The sequence below is a fragment of the Lethenteron reissneri genome, chromosome 43 (assembly GCF_015708825.2).
Source record: "Lethenteron reissneri isolate LAM-NWPU_2019-01 chromosome 43, ASM1570882v1, whole genome shotgun sequence".
Taxonomy (NCBI): Eukaryota; Metazoa; Chordata; class Hyperoartia; order Petromyzontiformes; family Petromyzontidae; genus Lethenteron; species Lethenteron reissneri.
Window position 1 is genome coordinate 4125338 of NC_083821.1, and position 26673 is coordinate 4152010.

A 26673-nucleotide genomic window follows, 5' to 3' on the forward strand; every position below is an offset into this window, starting at 1 on the left:
CAATTAGCCCTTTGTCACAAGAGCAAGCAGCCCTTTTGCCCACTTCAGCAATTGTTTCTTGCTGTGGTTGTTCCACCTGATGACGGACGCTTGTGTTGCGCCCGAAACGTCGTGATTTGATTTATTTTATTTTCTACCTACGTGACTTTACCAAAAGAACCAAAGAGTATGGATCCCTGCAGTCACGAAAACTCCAAATCTAGATTGTCACTTTAGGTGTTTCATAATCCTCAGCAGCCATGGTAAAATCCGCTGCTGCTGCCACCACCTCCTGCAATCCTATGATGTTGATGATCCACCCGGCACCAGCGAATGTGTTTTTCATCACTCCATCTCCACGGTGGATGTTCTCTCGGATGCGTTCAATTCTGTTGGCCGACACTCCGTTAGTATTCCTGTCCAGGTCGGTCACCGTCCCTTTCAGCCATGACGTGTCCCACCCAAGCACTCTCGGTGTCTCCTTTACATTCTGGACAATGCCATTGAACCTGGCATGCGTTCTGTACTCCCCTTTCTGTCTCTCGGTGTGATCCAAAGGATATCTCGCGTAACAAAACAAACAAAAGAGCACACCTCCATCCACACCATCGACGTTATACGCTATTTTTACTGCACCCAGTTTTCACATTGGAAGTCACATGCCTTTCTGAATTAACAGTTGATTACACACCGGACCACGTCACGAACACCAACACAGGATGCCAGCATGCATCGTGAACACCTCGCGATGAACATCGAACATCCTTGGCTCCTGGCATGGGCAGTGCCAAAGTGGGGGGGGGGGGGTTGGGGGGAAAAGGGCTATCCCCCCCCCCCCCCCCCCACGTCGCCGGGGGGCAGCAACCCGTTGGGGCAGAACAATTAGCCTTAAACAATCATCATAAGTTATACTTCCAAAGCACCTTTTACCCGGAGATCACAAAGAGTTTGCTGATAGGGATCGCTTCTGGATGCAGCTTTACAGCTGTCAAATAGTTAAAAGCCGGAGGCAAATCCACGCGACAGAGGGAGGGAAACATGCAAACTCCAACTATACAGGTGTTGGGATCGAACCCACGACCTGTATACCACCACGGCGGCCCTAGTGGAGGAGAGCCAGGAGAATCTTCTTGTAGTCCCCGCCGCACTCGCCATCGACCCACTCTCCGAGCGGAGTCCCGTACTCGTCGTTGAACTTCTCCCGGATGGTCCCCAGGTCCACCTAAGGGCACACGACGTGGCAGCATGCAGGTGCAGTCAGCATCCCCCCCCATCCAGAATCTTGCGCTGGTGGAAATTCGCCGATAAACCGGGTTGCGCAGCGTCCAAGTGATCGGTTGCAAGCAGTTGCACAACCGGTTGCGAACTGTCAAGCGTCGATCACCTAGACCAGGGGTGGGGAACCTTTTTTCTGACAAGGGCCATTTGGATATTTATAACATCATTCGCGGGCCATACTAAATTATCAACTTAAAAATGTGCCCGTTATATTTGGTCAAGCATGTAATTAACTCACCCCTAATGTGATGGCTGGAACTGCTTCTCTTTGGCGAGGCGTGCGATGTTAGCTGGTGTTGATGATGTTGCTACTGGCAACTGCTTTTCCAGGTTTGCTCCTAGATTTATTGAATTTCGAGTCCCGCCTGTGGTTGCCTTGGCAGGGCCACACCAATATATATAAGGCCCACGGGCCTGGACTGTTCCCCACCCCTGACCTAGACGATTTGTAGCAATGTATGTCATCACCATGTGACGCATTTGCGAACTGTCATTGGTCGTTACGATCCAGAACAATGCGTCGTCTAATTCCCTTGCGCAAAGCAGTTGCGGGCAATTTCACGATTTAGTTCAGCAGCTGATTCCAAAGGTGTGGACCCGACTTTAGGCACGTAATTGGTTTCTTTTGAAACTCAAGAGGTGGCACACTATCCGGACCTGTTCCAGACCAGAATCGTGCCTCTCCCCAGACACCCCCCCCCCCTTCCCCCACGAGGCCACCCTACCTCAGCCCGGCTGACGATGATGCGGATGAGGGTGTCGTCGTCGGTGCCGATGCCCTTCATGGACCGGTAGATCTTTTCTGCAAAGTAGGCCTGAGCGTCCTTAGCGCAGCGAACTGCCGGGACCACAGTGGGACACGGGAACCAGGGCGCCCGTTTACGTTACGGTCGCCAACGCCACGCTCGCGTCTCGCGGTGCCCATAGCTCTCAAGCGAGCGTGCTGCTGTGTTCCACCACCACACTGCAGGTCGCAGCCACTCAACCACTCGCCACACTGCAGGTCACAGCAACTCAACCAATCACCACACTGCTGGGCCCAACAACTCAACCAATCACCACACTGCAGGTCACAGCCACTTAACCACTCACCACACTGCAGGGCCCAACAACTCAACCAATCACCACACTGCAGATCGCAGCCACTCAACCAATCACCACACTGCAGGGCCCAACAACTCAACCAATCACCACACTGCTGGGCCCAACAACTCAACCCATCACCATACTGCAGGTCACAGCCACTCAACCACTCACCACACTGCAACACAACCAATCACCACACTGCAGGGCACAACGACTCGACCAATCGCCACTCACCACACTCCAGTGCCCAACAACTCAACTACTCACCACACTGCAGGTCACAGCAACTCAACCACTCCGCAAACGTGATTAAATCAAGATAATAAAATATACTCGTGCTAATTTTCAGCTTTCTAGACCATTCTAGGGGGAAAAATAGCTAATTCGCTCACTCATGACCTACTGTGCAAGTCACGAATGTGGTGGCTGTAGTGAAGTACATACCGCGCATGCATACACAGACACGTGCGTACGTACTAATTGTCAGATAAGCCTCCTGCAGGATTCCTGAGACCTCGCTCTTGATCACCTCCTCTATGTCGCTGCCATGGAGCTGCTCGCACATGGAGGAAGAGGACAGCAGAGAAGAGACGGCCGTTCATATAGAGACAGCCTTGCGCCACACACACGAACTGTTAACTACCCCGCCTGATATACAGGAGGTCGTGGGTTCGATCCCAACTGACGCCTGTATATTTGGAGGTTTGCGTGTCTCTCTCCCCGTGGTCGTGTGTAATTTTCTCGGGGTCCTTCGGTTTTTCCCTCCACAGTTATAAATGCGCATTAAAAGTATTTGCCTACAATACATTTCCACGTGATCATAAGCTACTTCGTTTGAGCTATCATTTGTGGCCAGGTCGCTTCTGAAAAATAACTATATAACTCACCTGTGGCTTATGCCAGACCGTTCTTTGGAAAGCAGCTGTTTACTTTTGCGAGGGTACAACCTCCCCCCCTACCCCCCTCTGTACCAGTTATTTCCCGGAGGAAGTTTTGTCCATTGTAGGTAACAATTTAAAACAGTAGCAGCTGTTCTGCGGGCGTCGTGAAATTGTTAAATCTCTGAATGAATTTGACACGTAATGCTTTCGCGACCAATATAATTCATGATAAAGGTTGTTGGTTTAGATCGCGTGAGTATAAATGTATCGTAACCCGCCACCACCCGACACAGCTAACCGGTAAGGTTTGTCACTTAAACAAAACGCGCCAATAGTTACTACTTCAGCCCACCGCCGTGTTGGAGAGTACATCCACGACCTTTACAATTTGAGCGCCGTGACGTTTCGCTGGTAAATTACATTCAACCATCATCGAGCGATTTTGCCAGAATTGTCAAGAGATCCACCTGCTTCCGCTCTGGAATGAAGTTACACACAGCGGCGGCACTGTGGCTGCGTACAGAGTCTCTCGTGTTTTGAGATGTCGCTCTGAGACCGAAGTCCATGTGTGGTGGTGATCAGGTGGAGGCCGCAGTGTAGCTGGGTAGTGACACGCCAGTGGCCTACAGGAGGCTACTCAACCGTTGATTAATAACTTAAATGTGCCATCCTACCCGGCCGCTCCCTCCACTTATAGCCGTATGAGGCCCGCAACATCATTTGGTCTGGCCCTGCCAAGGCAACCGTAGGCAGGACTCGAAATTCAATAAATCTAGGAGCAAACCTGGAAAAGCAATTGCGAGTAGCAACATCATCAATACCAGCTAACATCACACGCCTCGCCAAAGAGAAGCAGTTCCAGCCATCGCATTAGGGGTGAGTTAATGAAATGTTTTACCAAATATAACGGGCTAATTTTTAAGTTGATAATTTTGTATGGCCCGCGAATTATGTTATAAATATCCGAATGGCCCTTGCAAGAAAAAAGGTTCCCCACCCCTGACTTCTCGGCATGCTTAGAAACGTGCATTTAGAGTATTTGGCCTCTTATCAATTTCCACGTGGTAAGCCACTTCGTTGAGCTTTCATTTGTGGCCAGGTCGCTTCTGACAAAGAGCTACATCGCTCAGTTGACCTTAGGGGCCGTCAATAAATGACGTCACGCACCTGGGGGGGGTGGTGGGGTCAGGCATTTGTGACGATGTGTGACGAGGAGGGGGGGGAGGTTGAGAAATGTGACGCCACATCAAAATGCACAACTTTAAATAAATATTGACAACACGTTCTACTTAATTAAATAGACTTTTTAATAAATGTGTCCTACTACAACATCTTATTAAATACGCACTACAATGACAATAGTTTAAAGCGATTTTAAGCATGTTTCATTATTTTGGGGGGGGGGGGGGGGCAGAGCTTTGTGACGTCATATATGAGGGGGGGGGGGTCTGACTTTTTGTGACGCCGTGTGACGAAGGGGGGGGGGTCAAAAATCGTCCAAAATCGCGCGACGTCATTTATGGACGGCCCCCCTACCTGGTAAAAAATTATAATTCTCTGATTGCCTTTGGCCATTCGATAATCCACTTCTGTGCTGCCATCTCCTGGCCGCAAAGCAAGACCACAACCGGCGCCTGGTAATGGCCGGCCCGTCTCCCAACTCGTGCGGCACGGCACAGGCTCGACCCCACTGAGCGTCGGAGATGTGATGAGAGAGAGGGGGGTGCTCTAGTGGGGTGATACATTTTTTAAAAAATCGGAGTTGCTAAGCACCCCCCCCTCAAAAAGCACAAAACGCCAAGTGGCCAGCAACAAATAGCAAAATTAACCTTGTAATGTGTTATTGGCTAATGTATTGTGTTATAGTTAACGGTAGTAATGGGTAAGAGTTTAATGATTTTCCTGAATTCAGCAGGGTTATTATAATAACTTGGGAAAAGAGACGATGGGAGGGGTTCCCAAGTGGAGCGGTGCTAGCAAAGAAAGAGAAGCAGTGTGGTGAGTGGGTGTGTAGTTGTGATCTGCAGTGTTGTGAGCAGGTGAGTGGGTGGGTGAGTGTCTAGTAGTGACCTGCAGCGTGGTGGCGGATGAACACAGTGTGATTGAAACGAAACGGCCAGTCTGTTTGACCGAGTCCTCAATGTGGGCTGGTGGAGTTGGCGAGTGACGTGGTAGCAATAGTAGCGTGACAAGGAAGAGACTAACCGCCGGTGAGCGAGCGAGCGACTCGGCGACCGTGGTATCGCATCGATGGCAGAGACACGAGGAGGCGATTGGAGTGGAGCTTGTCCGTAGGAATTGAGACTCACGATTTCGTACGCGCAGAACGTGGCTCGCAGCTGCATGTAGTTGCGCTTGGCGAGCACCGCGTTGAACACGAACTCATCCGTGCCCCACTTGCCCTCGCCGGCCTGTGATCGCACAAAGGCAAAAGGTCCCCCGAAGAGCCTTAAAAGACTGGTGGGGTAAGTCCTATACGCAAGTAGTGCCTATGAAGGCCAGCACGGCGCACAAGGGGTGGCCAGTACCGGTAGCGATGGTTACACACCGCACCAGGTACTTATTTGAGGCTAAGTCGACCTAGGGGAGGCCCAGGAAGCAGTTCAGATAATCGTCGCTGATGTTGGCCGTCAGCGGGAATCGGACTCGGGCCTGCTAAATGCAGCACCACCGCTCCCCATGCACGCACACACTCACACACAGTAGTAGTAGCGATAGCAGAGTGATAAGGAGGCGAGTGACTGCAGTACGTTTAACATTTCCAAGTGCAACTCATCTTCTTTACGTCACGCTCCAACCGGTTGGCTCAGCGCTAGAGCGAGCGACTTGCCATCGGAAAGGCTGCGAGTTCACATCCTGGTTAAGGGCGTTGACTCAGCCCATCATCTCTACTGGGGTCGATAAAGTGTGCACCACTTTGTGGGAAAGTCACCAGCGGTTGTCCTCTGGATAGACTTTCCCCCGTCATACGAATGTGGAATCTCAATAAATTCGACTTTTTGGGGCTTAACTATATTAGGATCTTAATTTCTCACTTGATAATTATACTATATATCTTTTTTTAAATAAATTAATATTCCCTCTTTCGGTCAGTGTCATTGACGAATGTGCATGCAGACCACTGGCAGCGCAAAGCATTGTTCATCTGTGACGTCCACCGTGAAGGGGACGCCGCGGGTCGTTGTTGTGGTTTGATTCACCCACGGCGGTGTTCACCCTTTCCCGTTGCGAGACATCTGCAAGTTGCAGGGTGAATCTCAGGAACGCACTAGCGGCTCGGCGTAAATTTTTATTCAGAGAGGCGTGGCGCCGCTGTTTTCACGACAGAGAACTGTAGCGAGACGACCACGGCATTCTACGATAGCGGGGTGCCGTGCCACACGCCCTCCCACATGACCTGAAGATGTACCGATGAAGTAATTTTATTATAATTTTTTTCTGTCGATTCCATTCTGATGACGTACGCATGTCAACGGAACGTACGTCATCAGAACAGAATCAGAAGAAAAGGTGATGACATACACGTACACGTACGTCATCGGTGAACTGTAGCCACACAACCGCACTCTATGATAGCTGCACGCCAAACTGTGCCATGCACCTGATGACGTCCCAATAAAGTTATTTTATTTTTTCTGCCGATTCCATTCTGATGACGTACGCATGTCATCGGAACGTACGTCATCGGAACGGAATCGGAAGAAAAACTGATGACGTACACGTACACATACGTCATCGCAACGGGAACGGTTTAACCGGGTTTTGACCCGTGAACCCGGAACGCGAGGCCACGTCGCCACCATCCGTAGAACGTGGGGCTGTCAGGCGTACTTCATGCAGTTCCCGCGCATCCTCCTCTGCCTGATCTTCATCGATGTCGAACCCCGAGTCTCGATCTCCCTGCGGCGGACACGAGGAGTTTCGTCATCTTCATCATCGTAAGTAATTATCTTCCGTCAATTATCGTCATCGCCATTCATTCATCGGTATCATTATTACTATCATCGCACCTCCGATTGCCACGATGGGTTACGTACGGTGCAAAATAATTTCAACATACATACATACAATCATCAAGCAATCAATTTCATTACTTATCAACAACATCATTATCAAAAAGAATCAATTATCATTTATTATTCCCATCATCACCACCACCATCAACAATCATCATCACAATCACTCATCATTATCATGATCATCATCATCAGCTATAGTCAGTCCACTGCCGGATGAAGGCCTCCTCAAGCTGCTGGTACCTCTAACGATCCTGCGATGACAACAATCCATCCAGTGCCTGCATTGTTATTGCATTATGGTTGCAAAGGCTCAGACAAAATACGAATATTGCCAATACCCTGCAAATGCGGCAGATAATAGGAAGATCTGCCACGTGGAAAATATGATTTTGCGTCGGATGATTCAGAGGCACAGAGAGCAGGAGGAGTGGGACTGCAACTTTACCTGCACAAGCGCCACCAGCAGATTCTTGAGGTCTCCGCTCGTCTCGCTCGACAAGTCCGACTCTAGGTCTCGGTCAAAAACTGCAAAGGGTCAGCGACGTTGTCCACAAGTGACCTCCACACCAACACGCAGCGTCTCTCTCTCGTAGCCACACCACCCCCCCATCATTCCGGCCGCCCCCCCTTATCCAAACCACAGTCCCAGAACCCCCTTCTTCCCCAGCCCAACTTCATGGCACTTAGGAACACCCTACTGGCGGGCGGCCGGGTGTCAGTGCTCGAACAAATCAGGTCACGAAATATAGCCAGGTCCTGCGATTTCATATAAGGGCTCTACGACACATCCGACCACGAATGAGTCGTGACGTGGCCAACACGGCGGAGCGTAGCATAGCATCGATAAGGCTCAAATATTGAACTCGCTACTCTACGGGGCGCGTCTGGCAAAAAACATTACCAAGCTGTGACGCGTACAAAAAATGTTGGCGCGTGTCGTGACGGGTACTGGAAGATCCGACCGTGGTCCGTCCAGTGCTCGCTGAGCTGCGTTGGCTTCCAGTTGCCGAACTCATACATTGTAAGGTCGCACTCATTACACACAACGTGCTTGCTACAAATGAACTAGTGGCCGATGAATGCCCACTCGCAGGCCGGTGCAGCGTCAACTCGTGCCGCACAGGGACAGCTGCCACCAGGGGGGTCCCCTAGGCTTAAGATTGGAGTGACTGAGATGTGGGACACTGGGGAATTTAAGCACCCAATAAATAAAAATCTCAATTCTTACTTACTCTCATTGTAAGACATCCGTATTGCGTTGATATTCTGCAGAACACAGAATGAGCACGGGTTAGGGCATTGCAATCAGGCGGTTTAATTTGAATAGGTGCAGGTCGGGAAAGTGATACAAACTTGAATTACGGTACTATAATTCTTAACACAGTAAACACAGTTAAAATAACAACGCAAAAAACCATGTTCCAATTATTACATTTTTTGTGCCGATTTTTTATATCTTAAAATTATTCGTTCTTTACAATAACCGCACTTGCAATTGAATTTGACATACACCCTTGTCCGTTTACATATTGGTACAAGAGTCACCCTATATCTGCTTAATGTTTCTGTAGCTTCATTTTTATGCGCAACGTCATTGCGTGCAACTGAATCGCTCATACCTGGATGTCTCTGCAATTGGTTGCGAGCAGTTGCGCAACCGGTTGCTCACAGCTGAGACAGACTCTACTGTCAAGCGTCGATCTGCTCAGTGATTTATAGTTACGTAATTCATCGCTATGATTGGTTGCTGCAATCCTGAACACGTTCTTTAATTATTCATTGTTGCTCAACTGCTTGCTCGGAAATGGACAAAGCAGTCGCAGGTGTTTAAGTTGCGCAATTTGGTTGAGGTTAGATTTGGTTGCGCAACTGATCACTGATGTTTGGACCTGCCTTGACCCCTTCCCGTTCCGAGACATCTGCAAGTTAGAGGATGGATCCCGTTCACCGCTGAATCTCGGAACGCGCGTTATGAGCTTCAGCGGTGACGTACATGCACGTCACCAGTTTGGGAAAGGGTTAATTAGCAGGGACTAGGTCACAGCACTCTCATCAATCCACCACTGAACGAAGGCCTCCTCCAGGTCATTTCAGCCATGGAAGTTGTCTCACCGCGTTCTGCCGCGTGCACAGGATCTCGACGAGCAGCGACTCGTCCGTGCCGATGCCCCGCATGGCGCCGCGCAGGAGCTTGGCGTCGTACACGCACGGCCGGTCCATCAGCGCCACCACCACGGTCTCCAGCTCGCCGCGCAGCTCGCCCTTTAGCACCTCCACCAGGTCCTGCGGGCACACGCGCATACACGCACACCGAGTCACTTCCCCCGCACATCCGATTAGCACTGTTGGCTACTTACGGACGCGAAAGAAGTTTCATGCATTCGTACATTCAAAGATCAGAATGCATACGTCATGCCGCGACGTGACTGGCAAGCGACGCGTTTGCCGCGTGTTGCCGCATGTTGCTGAGGTTTGCCCTCCGCCCTCCCCACACCTTCTCCCCTTCCCTCCCCGCGGCTGTCCTGGTTAATGCGGCACCGCGGTGGCCAGATGTTAACTCCCTCGCCTGGTATGCAGGAGGTCGTGGGTTCCATCCGGACCCTGACGCCTGTTGCATATTTGGAGTTTGCATGTCTCTCTCACCGTGGTCGCGTGGATTTTTCTCCGGATCCTCTGGGTTTTCCCTCCACACATTGAGAATCAACATCACGCGTTTAGAGTATTTTGCTGCTATAAATTTTCACGTGATGAGCCACTTCGCTAAGCTATCATTTGTGGCCAGGTCGCCTCTGAAAAAGACCTATACAGTAGCTCAGTGGGCCTTATGTGGTAAAATAAAAAAAAATAGTTTGAAAGTTTTAACGGTCGAGGCATCGAGCACTCATAGCGGCGCTCATGGCCTGTTCACGGCCAAGAGGCATTTTCTTTATAAGAACGTTCACGTTCCTATGGTGAGAGTGAGTCTATCCGTAGGACAACCGCTGTTGATTTCCCCCGCAATGTGGCACTCGTTTTACTTACCCCAGAGGGATGATCGGCTCGGTCAACTTCGAACACGAGTTGAAATCGCAAACCTTCCGACCGCGAGCCGCTCGCTGCCGGCTGCGGTGAACGCTGCCCGGGTACATTGACCACGAACGCACGGCGGGTACCGTCTACTCTGCATCGTCGCGTGTGAGATCCCGCGACATTGCTCGACAGAAGAAGCCCATGTGTGCCGGTGTTAGAGGCCCGGAATTTTGCCAAATAAAAAAAAGTACAAATATATGCACGGTAGGTCTACTCGTCCTGGCCATGATGATCCCCGATTCGGCCGCGTAGTGAGAGGGAATGAGTTGAAGGAGGTGAGCGGATGTGCGGTAGTCAGAGGGAATGAGCTGAAAGAGATGATTGAGGGAAGGAAAAGAATGACGATGCTAGCAGATGTTCGACGAGGACGTATGGACAGGTGAAGATCGCCGCCGAATTCAGTGCAAACACGTCGGAATCAGAATATTTATCCTGGAGAAATCCGATGAGCTATGAAGCCCTTTTTCACAGATGTCCAATAGGGGCGGGTCAGAACGTTACGACAACAGACAATACAACAACACGATAGGAGTGCAAAGTACAGGAAAGGTAAGAAAGTCACAAAAAAATTACAAATATATCGAAACTTTGATTTTTATTTTACCAGGAAAAGCCCACTGTCTGTGGACAGAACACAGAATGAAAATTCATCCCTACGGCTTCAGGGTCACCAACGCTCAAAACAGAGACTTTGCCTCGTTTCATTTACCTAAGCAAAGGACATCTGGGCCGGCCACAACGATCTGTTATCGCCCGTTTAATCCGTGTATACACAACGAGCCTCGGCTTGGGAGATTGTGCTGCTGCGTATTGCGCCAGTGCCTGGTAAACTCGTACGCTGCTGCTGCTCCTTTTTCTCCGGGTCAAAGGTCATCCGGCACCCCCACTGCACACCCCTCCCGTTGCCCAAGTGGTAAAATGACGGCGGTGATTTTCCATTCACGAAACAAGAAATACTACCGGACTGTGGTTGAGCCTGACGACTGTTGGCGTACAGCCGCTGTCAAAGCCGAACGGTGTGTGTCGGGAAAGGCAGCTCCATGTGTTATAGCCTGCCATGAGATAACCCACAAACGAAACTATTTAGATTTTAGCAGGTGAGGCCCACTGAGCTATGAAGATTTTTTTCAGAAGCAACCTGGCCAACGATGTGGCTTATCATGTGGACATTTATTGCAGCCAAATACTCTAAATGCATGATTGTAAATGTGGAGGGGAAAAAAATCCACACAACCACAGGGAGAGAAACATGCAAACTCCTAATATACAGCAGGCATCAGGGGATCGAACCCATGACCTCCTGCATACCAGGCGAGGTACTTAACATCTTGCCACCGAGGAGGACTGGAGGAGTGGGGAAACGTCAGCTCTGGTGCGGCTTGCTCCTGGAAATCCCACTTACGTTTCCATACATCGACTTGTACGCTCGTTCGACCTCCTCCCGCTGCCGGGCCGAGCGGTTGGCGATGATGGCGATGATTTCGTCTTCGTCCGTGCCTGCCGAGGGAGAGTTACTCTTGAGGTTTCACTGTCGTAACGAGCACACGGTTCACACGGATAAGGAATTGTATTCATATGGCACCAGCAACTCTAAGCACTTTAAAGGTATACAAAGACAAAGATCCCCCGTTTAGCCTGTAACAGATGGGTGGGGCAAGTGCTGTTAGCGAACACCTATGAAGGCCGGTACGGCACACGAGGGGGTGGGTGGCCAGCACTACGCCCGACCGCCTTTGTCTCCCCAGTGGCGATGTTTACACACCACACCAGGTACTGCTGCACCACCGCTCCCCACAGGTAAACTTCACAATCATTCCTGTGCCCATCTGCAGTATTATTACTTTTTTTATCCTGGGGAGGGGGGACCCCTGATGATAGCTGTGTGACACAAGGTGACGCAGTACCAGCCCACAGGTGGGCAATCATCCGTCAGTAGGAGGGGGGACGGCGATGTTGCTCTCGGTTTTTTTTCTCTCCCAATGACAGTGTTGTTTCGCGAAACACGTAAATTTGGACCGTGACATATTTGGACCACGACTGCCGGTGTTACAAGGCCTAGTCTCTTTCGAACGACGTCACAGGAAATTCGTAACGTCCGCTGCGATGCAGATGGCGCGTATTAATCGTTAATGCAGCCGCAGTATTAACCGGGGCGGCCGGTGGTGGGGGGGGGGGGGGGGGGGGCTTGAACCACAAACCTCTGCAACCGGCGGGTACAAAAAACATGCATGACCGCTTGGGAGTGATCATGCCTGGACCCCCATCGCTTCTGGAGGTAAGCATTGGCGAATGGCACAGATTATTGAGACTCAAAGTCAATCGGCTGGACGTGGCAGTGCTGCGAGGGGGTTCAGATCGCACATGCGTGACGGGTCATCTCCGGCTAGCGGCAGTTTCCTTCGATGTGCAAAACACTCATCCTCGAAATGGAATTGGCCAAATATTCTGGAGAGAGAAAAAGACTCCTGACACTTAGTGAGGCTTTCTCGGATAAACATATTCCCGTGAATATTATTAGAATAAACTGTTTGCTTTTAGCTCATGGGCGAAAGCATAAATCTGTCACAAAAGTTTGTGGTACCAATTTATTTACTTGGATAGTAAACATGTTTCAGCACTTGTTTGGATAGGTTTTTTTTTACGTAAAGTCTTGCCACATAAGGTGGGTAATGACATGTCAGATACCTGATCTTGGCCCCTTGACTAACCGTACGAGTGCTACGTAAAATAATGAAAGCCTTTATTTAGGAAAGCCTGATTTTCAAGAGTCATTTTGAGGAGTGTCATGCATTAGGGATGTTTGGCCAATTTGATTAATATTTTTTTTGCTGGGAAAGTAGTGTTATTGACGACCATGTTGTACTTTTGGTACATAAGCCGACGTTTCAATGCCCCTTCTTCAGAGCAGACGATACAGCAAAACATCTCGCAACCAGACTCAAGTAATGTATGCATGTTGAACTTTTTTCGCACTGTACGTAGCCAACCACACTGTTCGGAGGTGCGGGGAACGGACAACAAACTAAACACGGAAATAATCTCCAAAGAAATGAATTTTAAATCTAGATTTAAAAGTGCATAGCTCCAGCGGCTTCACAATATCGCAAAGGAGAGCATTCCAGACGGCCGCAGAAGTGCATTTGAAAGCACCGCGCGATGCAATGAGCGAGTTCTTCATACGAGGCGGAAAGTCGCTGTTCGCAGTTCCGCAAATACACCGACACACACGGGAGCCAAACAACACCTTTCTCGCAATGAGATGCCGCGTGCTCGGATGACCTCTGAGCATGGGCGGATCTAGAAACTCGCAGTGGCGGTGTAGCCCCGACATTTCAAGAGTCTGTTGAGGCTAAAGCGGAGGGGGTGCAGGGGGGGAGTATCGTTTGCCTTTGTACCGTATGCATGTTGGTGTCATTTGTGTTTATTTATGTTCGGTGGGAGTGTAAGTGGTTAACCTGGTAACTTAATCTCGAATCCTGCTCACGGCCAACATGAGTGGCGAATATATCTGTACCGATCATGGGCCTCCGCTAGATAGACTCAGCCTTAAATGAGTACCTGGTGCGACGTGTAAACCACTGGGGAGACAAAGGTGGTTGGGTGTAAAGCTTGCCACGCCGCCTTCATTAGGTGCTCGTTGACAACACTTGCCACAACAGCCTGTGGAGGCTATAAGGTGAATATTTGTTTTCGCATGTGGCTGTGGCTGTTTCAAGGCGTGTATTTGAACAGGTTCACAGTTTATACCACACAAACCTCAAAGCTCCATAGTCTGTTGCTTCATATCGATCAACCTGTATTTCAGCATTATGGCTTGCCTCTTAATCTCGTTCTAATGTGCCAGTCAGAGCCATCTCAGCACCGGAGTGGAGTGCTGTGCAGATCGTGTTTAGATGCACCCTGGAGACAAGCACAGTATGGGTCCAGAGAGGGGCTTTGAGAGGCAAGCGGAGCGACAGATAGACACCGAGAGAGACAGGAAGACACGAGGAAACGCACAGAAAGGAACGGACAGAAACGGACACAAAACACGAGTAACACAAAGACATAGAGAGCTAGAGAGACAGACACAGAGAGACACACGGAAATACGTGAATACTGGATCGAGAAAGACAAGGAGAGAGAGAGCAAGAAACACAAAGGGAGACAAACGCAGAGAGACACACGGACAGCCAGAGGACCGCAGAGAAGCACATGGAGAGAGACAAAAAATGTTGGGCGGGGGGAGGGGTTGGGGGGGGACATGTCCACCCATTCCGCATGCGTAGAGACGGCGGTGGCAGGACGGTGTGTGTGTCTGTGTGTGTGTGTGTCTGTGTGTGTGTGTGGAGCGGTAGTGTAGCGGTCAGTGCGCTGCGCTACGAAACTGGCGACCCGAGTTCGATTCCCGCTCACGACCAACACCAGTGGCGATTATCTGAACCGGTTCTAGGCCTCCTCCTAGGTCGACTCAGCCTCAAATGAGTACCTGGTACGGTGTGTATGCATCGCCACTGGGGAGACAAAGGCGGCCGGGCGTGGTGCTGGCCACCCACCCCCTCGTGTGCCGTGCCGGCCTTCATAGGTGCTCGCTAACAGCACTTTCCACAACAGTGTGTTAAGGCTATACGGGGTATCTTTTTCTTTGGTCATCATTACCGATCCCTCTGCACGCTTTGCACAGATCCTTGGCATCTTGTTCAGCGTCGAAGTCCGGAAAGTCTTCCACGGTCGGCTGTGAACACACACGTAGGGTCACCGCCACCGCCCTCTTACAATTCCGATGAAAAGTCTCGTTGATGCTGCTCGCTGCTGCGTTGCAGTGGCGCATGGTGAACAGAGACAGGGCTCGGTGTAAGAATAAAAGTTTTGCTGGCTGGCTGGCTGGCTGGGATGGACAGTCACTGGTACAAAAGACGTGTGGGTTGCTCCTTAACAACAACAAAAAGTCAACGCGTTCCGTGTGTGACACGTGTGTGACACTGCCATCGAAGAAAAATGTATAACAGGCGAAGTGTTGCGCATGTTCTATAAAGAAGGGCCATTGCCCGAAACGTCTGCTATTATATATTGTGTCGTTTACGGCACTGTTATTGTCCAATGTTTTTATTTATTTAGATGTGAAGTTGCTCTCCAATCTAAATCACAATTTACTGCTAAACTGTCGATTCTTTATAATTTCACTCACATAGTCCTAATTGGTACTAATGTATCTACCCCGGAGGGATACCGGGCTGCATCAACCCCCAGTCAAGATTTGATTTCTAAACATTCCGATTGCGAGCCACTCTCTCCACCAATGCAACCACCTGGCTGGCTTCTCATTTATCTACCCCGGAGGGATGATGGGCTGAGTCAACCCCCCCCCCCCCCCCCACCTAATCAAGATTTGAACTCACAACATTTGGATTGCGCCCTGGCAGGCCACATTTTTGAAATGACCCAAATACAAAGGGCATAGCCACCCCAACGTTGAGTTGCCGGATTATCATCGGAGCAAAAGTAGCTACAAATGCTACGGGCCCCGCACTTTCAAGGGCTCCGCGCTAAATGCTTTCAAGCTATCAATATTCGGTTCAGTGATTCTGCACTTGCTCTATTACTATAGTACTGTACTGCCTTCAACTTTTATGAACGACTGGGTGTTTAAGATTAGCGATTTGTCGTATTATCTGGCTGTATAGCAAATGAAAAAATAAAATTACTTTACTGGAAAGTTTAAAAAATGTGTGTATTAATATTTACGTGTTTTTTTATTTAAGGCCCCTTTATAACAGATGCTACAGGCCCCGCACTCGCTTAATCCGTCACTGATCCCACCGTTGTTATCATTACACTGACCACCATTAATCGGAATCAATCAGCATTTTCCATTCGCGTGTAGCTGCAAACCCATACGCAATGCTCCTTCATACGCCCTACAAGTAATGGATAGTACAGTGGGATGATGTCATCTCCCTCTCCTCTGCCTCCCGCGCCGACTGCTGCAGGGAATACATTTAATAATTTCCCTTCCTTGACCCAGGAAAGCCTAACTGAGCCGCAAAAAAACCAGATAAGAGCCTGATTTCTCACTCGATATTTTTTCTTTCCCGGAACGTTGCCAGGGCGTCTTGGAGTAGGGTTGATCAACGTAAGGCACTACCACGAGAGAGCCACAAGATACACCTATCCATGATCCTATATTATTCTAAAAAAACCAAAACATCCCTATAATCCTATGAACAGGTTAATAGGAATGTAGGGTAGAATGAGAATAAAATAAGGTGAGATGTATGTGACTGGATGTCAACATTATTCCCTGAACCGTGTTCCGGACAGTTCCGTATGAAGTAAAGCACAGGCGCACAGCTAAAGACTGATTTTTTTTATTTTCTTCAATGTGGATGTTTGGCCCATTCCACGAATGAGTGTTTAGATTATTGTGGGAAGAAACTGGAGGAAAACCCTGGAGAAAACCCAAATATACGAGGAAGTAACACAAATTTCCAAACTGATGTCTTCATTGCAACAGGCATTATTCATTAGTGCATAGAGGCAATCTAGAGCTCGCTCCAGTGGAGGCCCTTCCAACAGCAGTGTCGCTTGATCAAACAATTGCAGGGCTGCGCCTTTGACCTTTAACATTTGTATGTACTGCGTAAACTCCATACGTATACATCTGCAACTGCACCTCTGCCATAATGATACACTCAGACCATCATACACCGTCACTGCACATTACATAACATGCAACCTGTTACCCCTAACACCCTGCAATAAAAGTCCATTGCTTAAGTAAATGCTTCACCAACCCGCAATGACCAGCGTGGTGAAGTATGGTCAAACGACCCTTACGACCGATACGACATGAGACGGACGGGTGGCCAGGTTTTCATCCAGCAGTGGATTGACAAAGGCTTGAGATTGTTCGCATTACTGATTTAATGTGGATTTTTTTATCTGACTGCTATGAATACGACCCATTTGGTCCAAACGGTCGCCTGTTACATTTATTTTCCCTCTCTATGGCAGTGGTATTGACGAATATTCCCCAGTTATCACATTACGCGCGCGCGTGCGGATTTAACGTCCCCATCATGTTGGCCACACGTCGAATGGCGTTGGCAGTGATACTAACTACGACGGAGGGCTTGCCGAACTCACCTGCATGTTGCCCATGGTTTGATGCTCAAGAGAGGGTGTCGCGCTGAGACCCACCAGATCTCTGTTGGCAGATTGTGTGGCTGCCGGCTTGTGCACCTCGAGTCTCCTTGCCCTCCGAGGCGGGGCGGTGCTTAAATCGGCGGTCGATAAAACCCAGGCACGAGCAGCAGCAGAAGGGCGTTGCCGATCCGTGGCAGTGCAAACGTTGTGGTGTTTGTGTTGTGTATTCTTTGGTTCTTTTGGTAAAGTCACGTAGGCGAAAAGAATAAATAATAAAATAATACAAACAAAATGAAAATAACTAAAAAAAAATCACCTACGTGAATTCACCTTTACCGAAAGAACCAAAGAGTATGGATCCTTGTTTGTTTTGTGTTGTGTGAGAGACACAGGGGGCTGTGTGTAGGAGCGGTGGGTTGGCGGTTAGCGCTACGGCTGCCCTACGACCCCAGCGAAACCTGAGTTGGATTCCCGCACACGGCCAACACCGGTGGCGATTATCTGAACCGGTTAATCGGCCTCCCCCTAGATCGACTCGGCCTCAAATGAGTACCTGGTGCGGTGTGTAGTAAACATCAGCACTGGGGAGATTTGCCTGGCGTGGTGGTTCTGACCACACCACTGCCTCAGAGGTGCGCTGTGCGGGCTTTGATATCGAGGCGCTCGCTAACAGCACTTGCCCCAACAGCCCGTTGAAGGCTACATGGGGGAGCTTTGTAGTGGTACAGTCCTGTATTTGAGAATCCGAATATTTATTTATACTGGAGGAGGAATCCGATGAGCTATGAAGCTCTTTTTCACAGATGTCCGGTATTCATCTTTTTGGTTCTTTCGGTAAAGTCACGTAGAAGGGAAATAATAAAATAATAAAAATAAAACATTATGTTTTATTTATAAATAATAAAAATAAAACATATTATGTTTTATTTATAAATAATAAAAATAAAACGTATAATGTTTTCTTTTTATTATTTTATTATTTCCCTTCTACGTGACTTTACCAAAATAACCAAAAAGATGAATCCCTGTAGTCACGAAAGCTTTAAATCGAAAGATGTCCGGTAGTTTTACAGATGTCCAGAAATGTTTTTATTCCCTATCACGGCTAAGGCACAATCGCAAGGAACACACATCTCAACACGTTCGTTCATGGCACTGCCGTGAAGGAAGGTAAATATATAATCGACGTTTCGGTTAATGGCCCTGATTCATAGATATTTTATGAAGGGCAAATACCCGATATATTACCAAGTTTTTTCTTCTTTCTCTTTTGGGCAGTTTTATTGACCAATCTGTTGAGTTTAAATATTAGCGGTGATTATCTGAACCGATTGTGGCGCTCCCCTAAGTCGACTCAGCCTTAAATGAGTCCAGTACGTGGTTCTGGCCAAACAAACTATTCCACTTGTGTGCTGTTGGCTCATTCATTGGGCGCTCGCTAACAGCACCTTGACCCGACAGCGTGTGGAGGCTATACGGGGGACCTTTTTCTTTTGTGTGCGACTGACAAGTAGTTTGCGTTTGAACAAACACAGCCATGCCGTACCATTGATATGAGGGGCCGTCCATAAATGACGTCACGCACCTAGGCGGGGGGGGGGACAGACATTTGTGACGATATGGGACGGGGGTGGGGGGTTTGAGAAATGTGACGTCAGATCAAAATGCGCAACTTTAAATACATGTAGACAACACGTTCTACTTAATTAAATAGACTTTTTCATAAATGTTTTACTCCTACAACATCAGAGTGCAGCGCCACATTAAATACGCGCTACAATGACAATAGTTGAAAGCGATTTGAAGCATGTTGTTTGGGCGGGGGGGGGGGGGAAAGCTTTGTGACGTCATATTTGAGGGGGGGGGGGGGTCTGACTTTTTGTGACGCCGTGTGATGAGGGGGGGGGGGGTCAAAAATCGTCCAAAATCGCGTGACATCATTTGTTGACTTAAGTGCAAGTACCTATCAATATGATAGGGTGGTGAGACCAGGACCACGCCCGGCCGCCTTTGTCTTCCCAGTGTTGATGTCACACCGCGCTTGGTACACACAGCGACGTTGATATGCCCTGGCTCGCCAGGGGAAGGCAGTAGTGCATGTGGACTGTTCGCCATCTGTTTCCATCTGTACGGGGATGGAGTGTTGCCACTTGTAAGCCACCCATGAATTGGCCAATAACACCTTCACATATTGAGGACGGCAGAACGTGGGCAATCGTTGTCATGTGCTCACTGCGGTGGCTGCTGCTGCCTTCCACGCTCATCTGAGTCGTCATCTCTCCACGAGAGTGAATGAATACTGTGCGCTGCGTTACAGGTTGAATATGATTAAATAAAAAAAATTATAAAAAAAATATTAAATCACTTAACTAGAATAATACCCCCCCCCCCCCTTCCGGCAGTCCTAGGCCCACGTGCAAGCCGCTGCTTTGTTCACCTTCTGCCGCACAGGGACAGCTGCCAACGCGGGGTCCCCTAGGCAAGCAAAAAAAAACCCTGCGCGAACGATCGCCTGATGAAGTTGGTTGTAATCACCAGCGAAACGTCGTATTTGAAATATAAACGTTGTGGGTTTACTCTCCCAACACACAACCGGTGGTGCTGATTACGTGACAAACCTTTGCCAATTGTCTGTGGCGGGTGGTGGCGGGTTTAACGACACATTCATGTTTATTTACCTGTCAACCCACACGGTATACCCGTAGTCTTGTACAGGGAAATTGATGTTTCAGATCCAAATGGCGTACAGCCGTTTCAATACGGGCAAAACTTGTTTTGTCTTTGTGTTTCTTCCTTTGTGATGGGGCTTTGTAGAATGAATGTTGAGATGTATAAGGGCGCGGGGTGACCAATAATGTCTGAATTGGTCTGTAATAAAGTAGGGCACTGACAGGGGGTTGACAGGTTTAAATTTAACGCGATCTAACCCCAAAAAACGTGTTTTTAAAAAAAATATCATTATTTAATCGGCAATTAATCTTTCGATTTAAAGCTTTCGTGACTGCAGGGATTCATATTCTTGGTTTTTTCGGTAAAGTCACGTAGAAGGGAAATAATAAAATAAAACAATAAAATTCTCACGTTTCGATTGCAACACAAGCAATCATCATCAGGTGTGAAAACCACAGCAAGAAAATTTGAAAAAAGTGGTGTTTTTTTCAAATTTTCACACCTGATGATGATTGCTTGTGTTGCAATCGAAACGTCGTGAGAATTTAATAGTTTTATTTTTATTATTTCCCTTCTACGTGACTTTACCTTAAGAACCAATAATACGCAATTAATCGATAGTGTATGTTAATTCATCGCTTGCTTGCTATGACGCGCACGTTGCTTGCCACCCACCCGGAAGCGTTGGTGACAGCGAGGGGCGGGGGCGGGGTGGGCGAGGGGGCGGGGGGGCGGGGGGGGGGCCACGCTACATTTCCTAGCGCGCATAAGCACATGCGATGCGTGCGCGACCGCTCACCATTGGCTGGCGGCCTTTCCGCCTCCTGACCAACGGGCGCGCGGGATGCGGCCTTGAAGCGCTTGACCACGCCCACACGGCCCCCCCCCTCCCGCCCCCCACCCGCTCCAGCACGCGCCCCCCCCCCCGCACGCGCCCGCCCTCGCGCTCGCCACAGCCAATCAGACACCTCGACGCGCGTATGCGCTGTACGTATTGTAATCGATGGGGCCAATGTATCATGCGGGTGCTTCTGTGAAGGGATGAGGCCTGTAGCAGCAGTGGCCGCCACCTCTGGTGCTGGTTCCGTGTTGTTGTTGTTGTTTTTATTAATTTCAGATCCAGCTTCCTCGTCGATATTGTTGTAGGCGGAGGGAAGTGGGAGTGGGTGGGGTTGTTTTTTTTTCCTTCTTTTTAATAAAACCGAATAACTTTCTCGCCGCGTCAGTCAGAAGCCGACATGAATATCGACGCCGAGTTTCACATCCGACAGAATTACGCGTGGGCGAAGCTGCCCGTGAACGTGAGACAGGTGAGAGAGGTTTGGTGGGGTGGCCCCCGGTACCCCCAAGGCCTCGTCCCTCTCAGTTCTGTATATTTTAAGCCGATTTTATTCATATATATCTCTCTTAACGAGTGTGTGTGTGCGCTTCCGTATAATGTACAACAACAATATTACGTTCCCATAGGAAAAAGTATAATGCATCCACCAGCGATGGTTGATTACTCATTAGAGAGATCTCGCAAGCTGATCAGGGTTGTTTTGTTTCTTCTCTAAGCCTGTGTGTGACCACCAAGCAATGTGCTTCACAGGTGCTATAGGCTGCGCTTTGCTATTGCTGCTGTCAGCAGTGCTACAGTGACATCCATTCGTCGTACTACTGTACAGTACTATGCAAGGCAAAGAGCCCCCGTGTAGCCTTAACAGACTGTAGGGGCAAGTGCTGTAAGCGAGCAGCACCTATGAAGGTCGGTACTGCACACGAGTGGGTGTGTGGCCAGCACCACGCCCGGCCGCCTTTGTCTCCCCAGTGGCGATGTTTACACACCGCACCAGGTACTCATTTGAGGCCGAGTCGACCTAGGGGAGGTCCAGGACCGGTTCAGATAATCGTCACTGTGCAAGCTATGGTCAAACAATTACCTTCAACGCACGGCTTGGTCTTCGTCCAGCAGTGGAGTGAGAAGGGCTGTACATGTCTATCCATACCCCACCCCCCCCAAGATGTTCAATGTGCATTCAAGATAACGCTTGATTAGATATCATCATCATCATACGTGGTATATCCACTGCTAGATGAAGACATTTCCATGCAGGCACCAACTCATCATCGTGCAGTGCAATAACTCAGTACCACCCGAACTCACTTAATCGCTCCATCTCCTCGGCTGATCACTATCATCATCATCACAATCATCTCAGACGCGTTCCATGCCCAGGAATACTTGTGAAGAAAACAAGTTACTGACATCTCTACCACATTTGTGGGATTTAAAGGTCTACCTGCCCTCCTCTGCCTTTATGATTACACTGTAGAACTTATAATGTAAGTGACAATTTGAGAGCCAAAGATAAAATTACAATATCCAAAAAGGTGTATTCCGTATATTGTGGATATAATGTTTTTGTCTTAGCTTGTGTGTTATTGTTATGTTGCAGTAACCCCGTTACCACTCTCTGTCTCAATATTTCATATTTCAACTTTATTCAAACACTTGCTACCCGTTATTTCCTTAACTGGTTTATCACAATATTTGTCCCACTTTGAGATATTGTTGCATCTGGATGCTATGTAAAATATCTTTGAATTGACTGCATTCACCCTGGTCTCACCAATGACTGCTGAAAAAAACTCGGCATTAAATGTGACAAGTTTTTTGGTGGTGATGCTGCTGCTGCATTGGCACTGGTGCACAATTATCACGGAAAATGTAAACCCATTCGTCAATGACGTTGTGACCTTAAATGGTAAATATAGAATCGGTGACGTGGTCAATGACCCCTTAATATGCTATACAGAAGGACTATTACCCAAAACATTTCCGATCACATACCATTACGTTTGGTTGGTGATGCACGTAGTTTGGCAAACATTCCAGCTGTAAGAAAAAAATAACATTTCAGCTTGACTACCATGCCACAAACATCTCCGTAGCGTAGTGCGTGGGGCAGTATCTGGCTCCAAGTGTAAATGCGGGGCACTTTTAAGGGATTTCCAAAGTCGTTTTGTGATGTCACCTTCTGCAGGCCACTGTTAGCACAGGGTGATGATGATGCCTTGATCTGCGAGAGTTCTACATGGATTCCACTTCATGATTACCGAGAGAACAATTTCATTTTGGAAATTAAAAAAAACGTTATTCTCATGAAGAAGGTTACCTATTTATTAATCTGTGTTTAAACCCCAAAGCATGTAGGCCCGTGAAATAAGAAGAGTTATTAATGCATTTTTTTTTATGTAAGCTGAGTTATAAATTGATTGAATGTTTGTGACGTACAGTGTATTCAATAATTCATTGGGTATGGAATGATGGTTCTTTATGTGCTGATGATTTATAGAGTGGTTCCTGCAGTGAGTGTTTGCAGCCGGCGTTGTTGATGGACGGTGTTTTGCTTGTCATTGCAGAGCCTGGGAAACTCTCAGCGCGAGTACGAGCGACTGGTTGTTAATTACAGCGTCAGAAACCAACTTCGGTACCGAAGCAGTCTGGGTACAGCATTGCGCCCACACCGCGGGGTTGTTCATTTCTTTTTGCTGTGGCAATCGTAACGCCCAGGGGCAAAACAACAGCGCCATTCTAAACGCTGCCCCGAAGTATATATTTGTGAGTGTTTTACTTTTTACATACAGAGATTTCTCAAATACATTGGCGAAGTGAATCAATTCCGGTAAGAGCTTGTGCATTGTGTACTTAATTAGCGGGTAGTGTAGGGAAGTCGTAGGCTTTTTTAAATTTTATTATGATTTGTCATTCCCAGTAAAGCTTCGCAACTGGTCCCACTGCTGTTTCGTTGTGGTAAAATATTTCCATTGAATTGCTTTTATTATATTTGTTTACTCTGGAAAGGCTTACTGAGTCTCAATATTTGTTTCAGGAGGGTCCTGCTATACATGTCAGAGTAGGGGTCGACGTGTTTCTGAATAAAGTAATTTGCCAATATTTTTTCTAATTTGGACTGTGATGCCGACACTCAATGGACGACACTTCGAATGACCTCGCAGCATCTTGAATGTCCACTTGTGAAGCATACCGCCCATTTGTTTTGCGGTAACTACACCCACAGTATTAAACCAGGGCACCCTACCGCATTCCAACCAAGAACCTCTGCAGCAAGTGGCGTGAATACATTTTAACAGCCACACAGTGTGATGACTCAGACTGCGATGGAGACCTCTGATTGGGTCCCACACACGCAAATGAATTGACCTTTGAATAATAACGCGAACGCCCTCTTTTGTTTCCAGTGAGGCACATAAAGAAAGATGAGCGACGCTACTATGAGGACCTCCTGCGCTACAGCCGGGAGCACCTCATGCTCTATCCCTACCACCTGTCAGACATTATGGTCAAGGGACTCCGCATCACCCCTTTCGCCTACTACTGCAGCATGATGGAGGTAGTTGCCCAACTTCCGCCTTGTTCACACACACAAAGTTGGCCTGTCACACCTTCGATTAGCACAGTTGGCTAGGTACGGTGATAAAGAGTTCAACATACATACGATTATCAGCTGTCATCACAGGGTGATGTACTTGCTTCAGCTTATTGAAGAGTGATTCACGGCATGCAATAAATTTTGACACAACACATGCATCCAATAATGAATGTCAAAATATATTGTGTACCATGATGGCAGATTATTTTCCAATGCAACTGTATGGCAATTGAACAGACAAGACAGACCACATGAGATACGAAATATGAGACGTTCAAATAAGAGCAATAAAAAGAGAATAAATTTTCAATCGAATCATGAGCCATCAGAGTTTATTCAATCTGTAACGTATACATGTTTGACACGGAGGCCCATGGGAGTTCTATTATATTGGTGCCAACACAAGCCTTACTCTGTCATACACCTGCATGCATACCCTCCTTGCTCACTCCTATGGCGTGAGCCTTACATGTAAAGCTTTGATCCTCGCTTTTCAGGTCACTTGAATTGGCACAAGCCCCTTTCTCCGAGTGCCTCTATTGGATGTCGGGTACATTTTAATGTTATGTAGGGCTGTCACAAGGACACATGTGATGCAAGCACTTTGTACCCTATTGAATAATGTTTAAACCTTCAATTTGCCTGTCTACGTGCAGAATGAATGGTGGATATTGACCCCGTGTTTTATATACTTACATGTCATCTTGTAGTGTACCCCCCAATCCCTCACAGGTTCTAACTCATCTTCTATCACAAGGTGTAATTGTAACTACACAATGTATCTTTAAACCAGTCTTTGTTTTTTTTACCATCTCTTCAAATCTACTGAAAAAAAAGACGTGTGTAAATGAAAAGGTTGCTATACAAAGCACAATAAAATCAGTCATCTCAGCTTATATATTTATATTTTACATAGTGCAATTTTTATATTAGAGTGCTACTTACTGACGGTTAAACGCATATTTTTTTTGACGGTGCGTTGGCAGTGATGTAGAAGCACATTCTGTTTTTCAACACATTGACTTTGTGTACCCTGTTCTTTTCCCTCTCTTTTATGGCGGCGTTATTGACGAATGCGTTGCGTTGACAGAACAGCAGCTATTTTAATTGCACGATTCATGCAATGTGTAAACGTATCGAGACTGGTTCAAGGCAGCGGCCCCGTTAGAAACTAGAACCTCGGGAATGGACCGCCATCTTGCAACTAGATGCCCGACTGCGCGGCAGCCAAAATCTAAATGCATCACAATTGGGGACCGTTTAATTTTCACGACCGCAAGCACAGCCTCGCGTACTTTTCAGCTCTGAGTCTTTTTTTTCGTAGCAAGTTCTCACTGTTAAAAAAATTGTTGCGTGCGTTTCCTAATTAATTGATTTCACGTGTTTTGGTTTTCACAGGACATCATGTCAAATGAGAGAAGTTATGACTCCTTGCCCAACTTTACTGCAGCTGACTGTAAGTGCTAAAAGTAGGGAAAAGGCCAATGCGGTTGTTTACAATTTGTGCTCTTAGCTTGGGTTGCAGAAACTTACTTTATCGAGTTTGTTTATGCTTTTGTTATGAGGACTGTAATTCAATCTTGTAGTATTTAAACTTGTTCTCGCAGTTAATATATTAATGTTTTACCAGGTAAGACCCACTGTGCTATTTATCTCTTTTTCAGAAGCAACCTGGCCAAAAATGGTAGCTCAGTGAAGTGGCTTAATATGTGGGAATTTATTGCAGACAAATACTAAAAATGCATGTTTCTAAATGTGGAGGAAATACCGGGGGACCCAGAGAAAAATTCATGGCACCACGGGGAAAACATGCAAACTCGAAATATACAGGCGTCTGGGTCAGCATCGAACCCACAACCTCCTTGTATACCAGGCGAGGTAGTTAACATCTCGCCACCATGGCGTCCCAGAATAAAACACACGGTTACTGTGTTGTTTAAAACATTCTGCTGGTTACTCAAGGAGATTATAAAAAGATTAAAGTTAATAGGACTAAGCAATCCACCACATTCATTATCATGAATGATGATGATGATAATTATCACATCCCGTTGTGAATTCTTCGTTGAGGATACGGCCTCAACTTCTACCATTTCGGTCATTGCATTGTTTGACTATACTTCACCACAC

At 47.8% G+C, this 26673-nt stretch overlaps 2 protein-coding genes across 2 annotated transcripts in view; one reads left to right on the top strand and one right to left on the bottom strand.

The window, feature by feature from the left end:
* Positions 1–593: 593 nt before the first annotated feature.
* Positions 594–17741, bottom strand: LOC133353349 (annexin A13-like). Its single transcript, XM_061569522.1, has 11 exons — positions 17438–17741; positions 14951–15026; positions 11715–11809; positions 9356–9526; positions 8476–8509; positions 7689–7768; positions 7056–7124; positions 5534–5635; positions 2821–2896; positions 1983–2095; positions 594–1201 (listed from the first exon to the last, which is right to left on the bottom strand). Exons 1-11 carry the CDS (start codon positions 17450–17452, stop codon positions 1082–1084), a joined length of 951 nt encoding a protein of 316 aa, XP_061425506.1. The 5' UTR covers positions 17453–17741; the 3' UTR covers positions 594–1081.
* A 3407-nt stretch (positions 17742–21148) lies between these two features.
* The window catches only part of FAM91A1 (family with sequence similarity 91 member A1), a 39181-nt gene continuing 33656 nt past the window's right edge, over positions 21149–26673 (top strand). The window contains 4 exon segments of the mRNA XM_061569659.1: positions 21149–21417; positions 23513–23597; positions 24353–24504; positions 25942–25999. Coding sequence (XP_061425643.1) covers positions 21346–21417; positions 23513–23597; positions 24353–24504; positions 25942–25999 — 367 coding nt within the window. The 5' untranslated portion in view covers positions 21149–21345.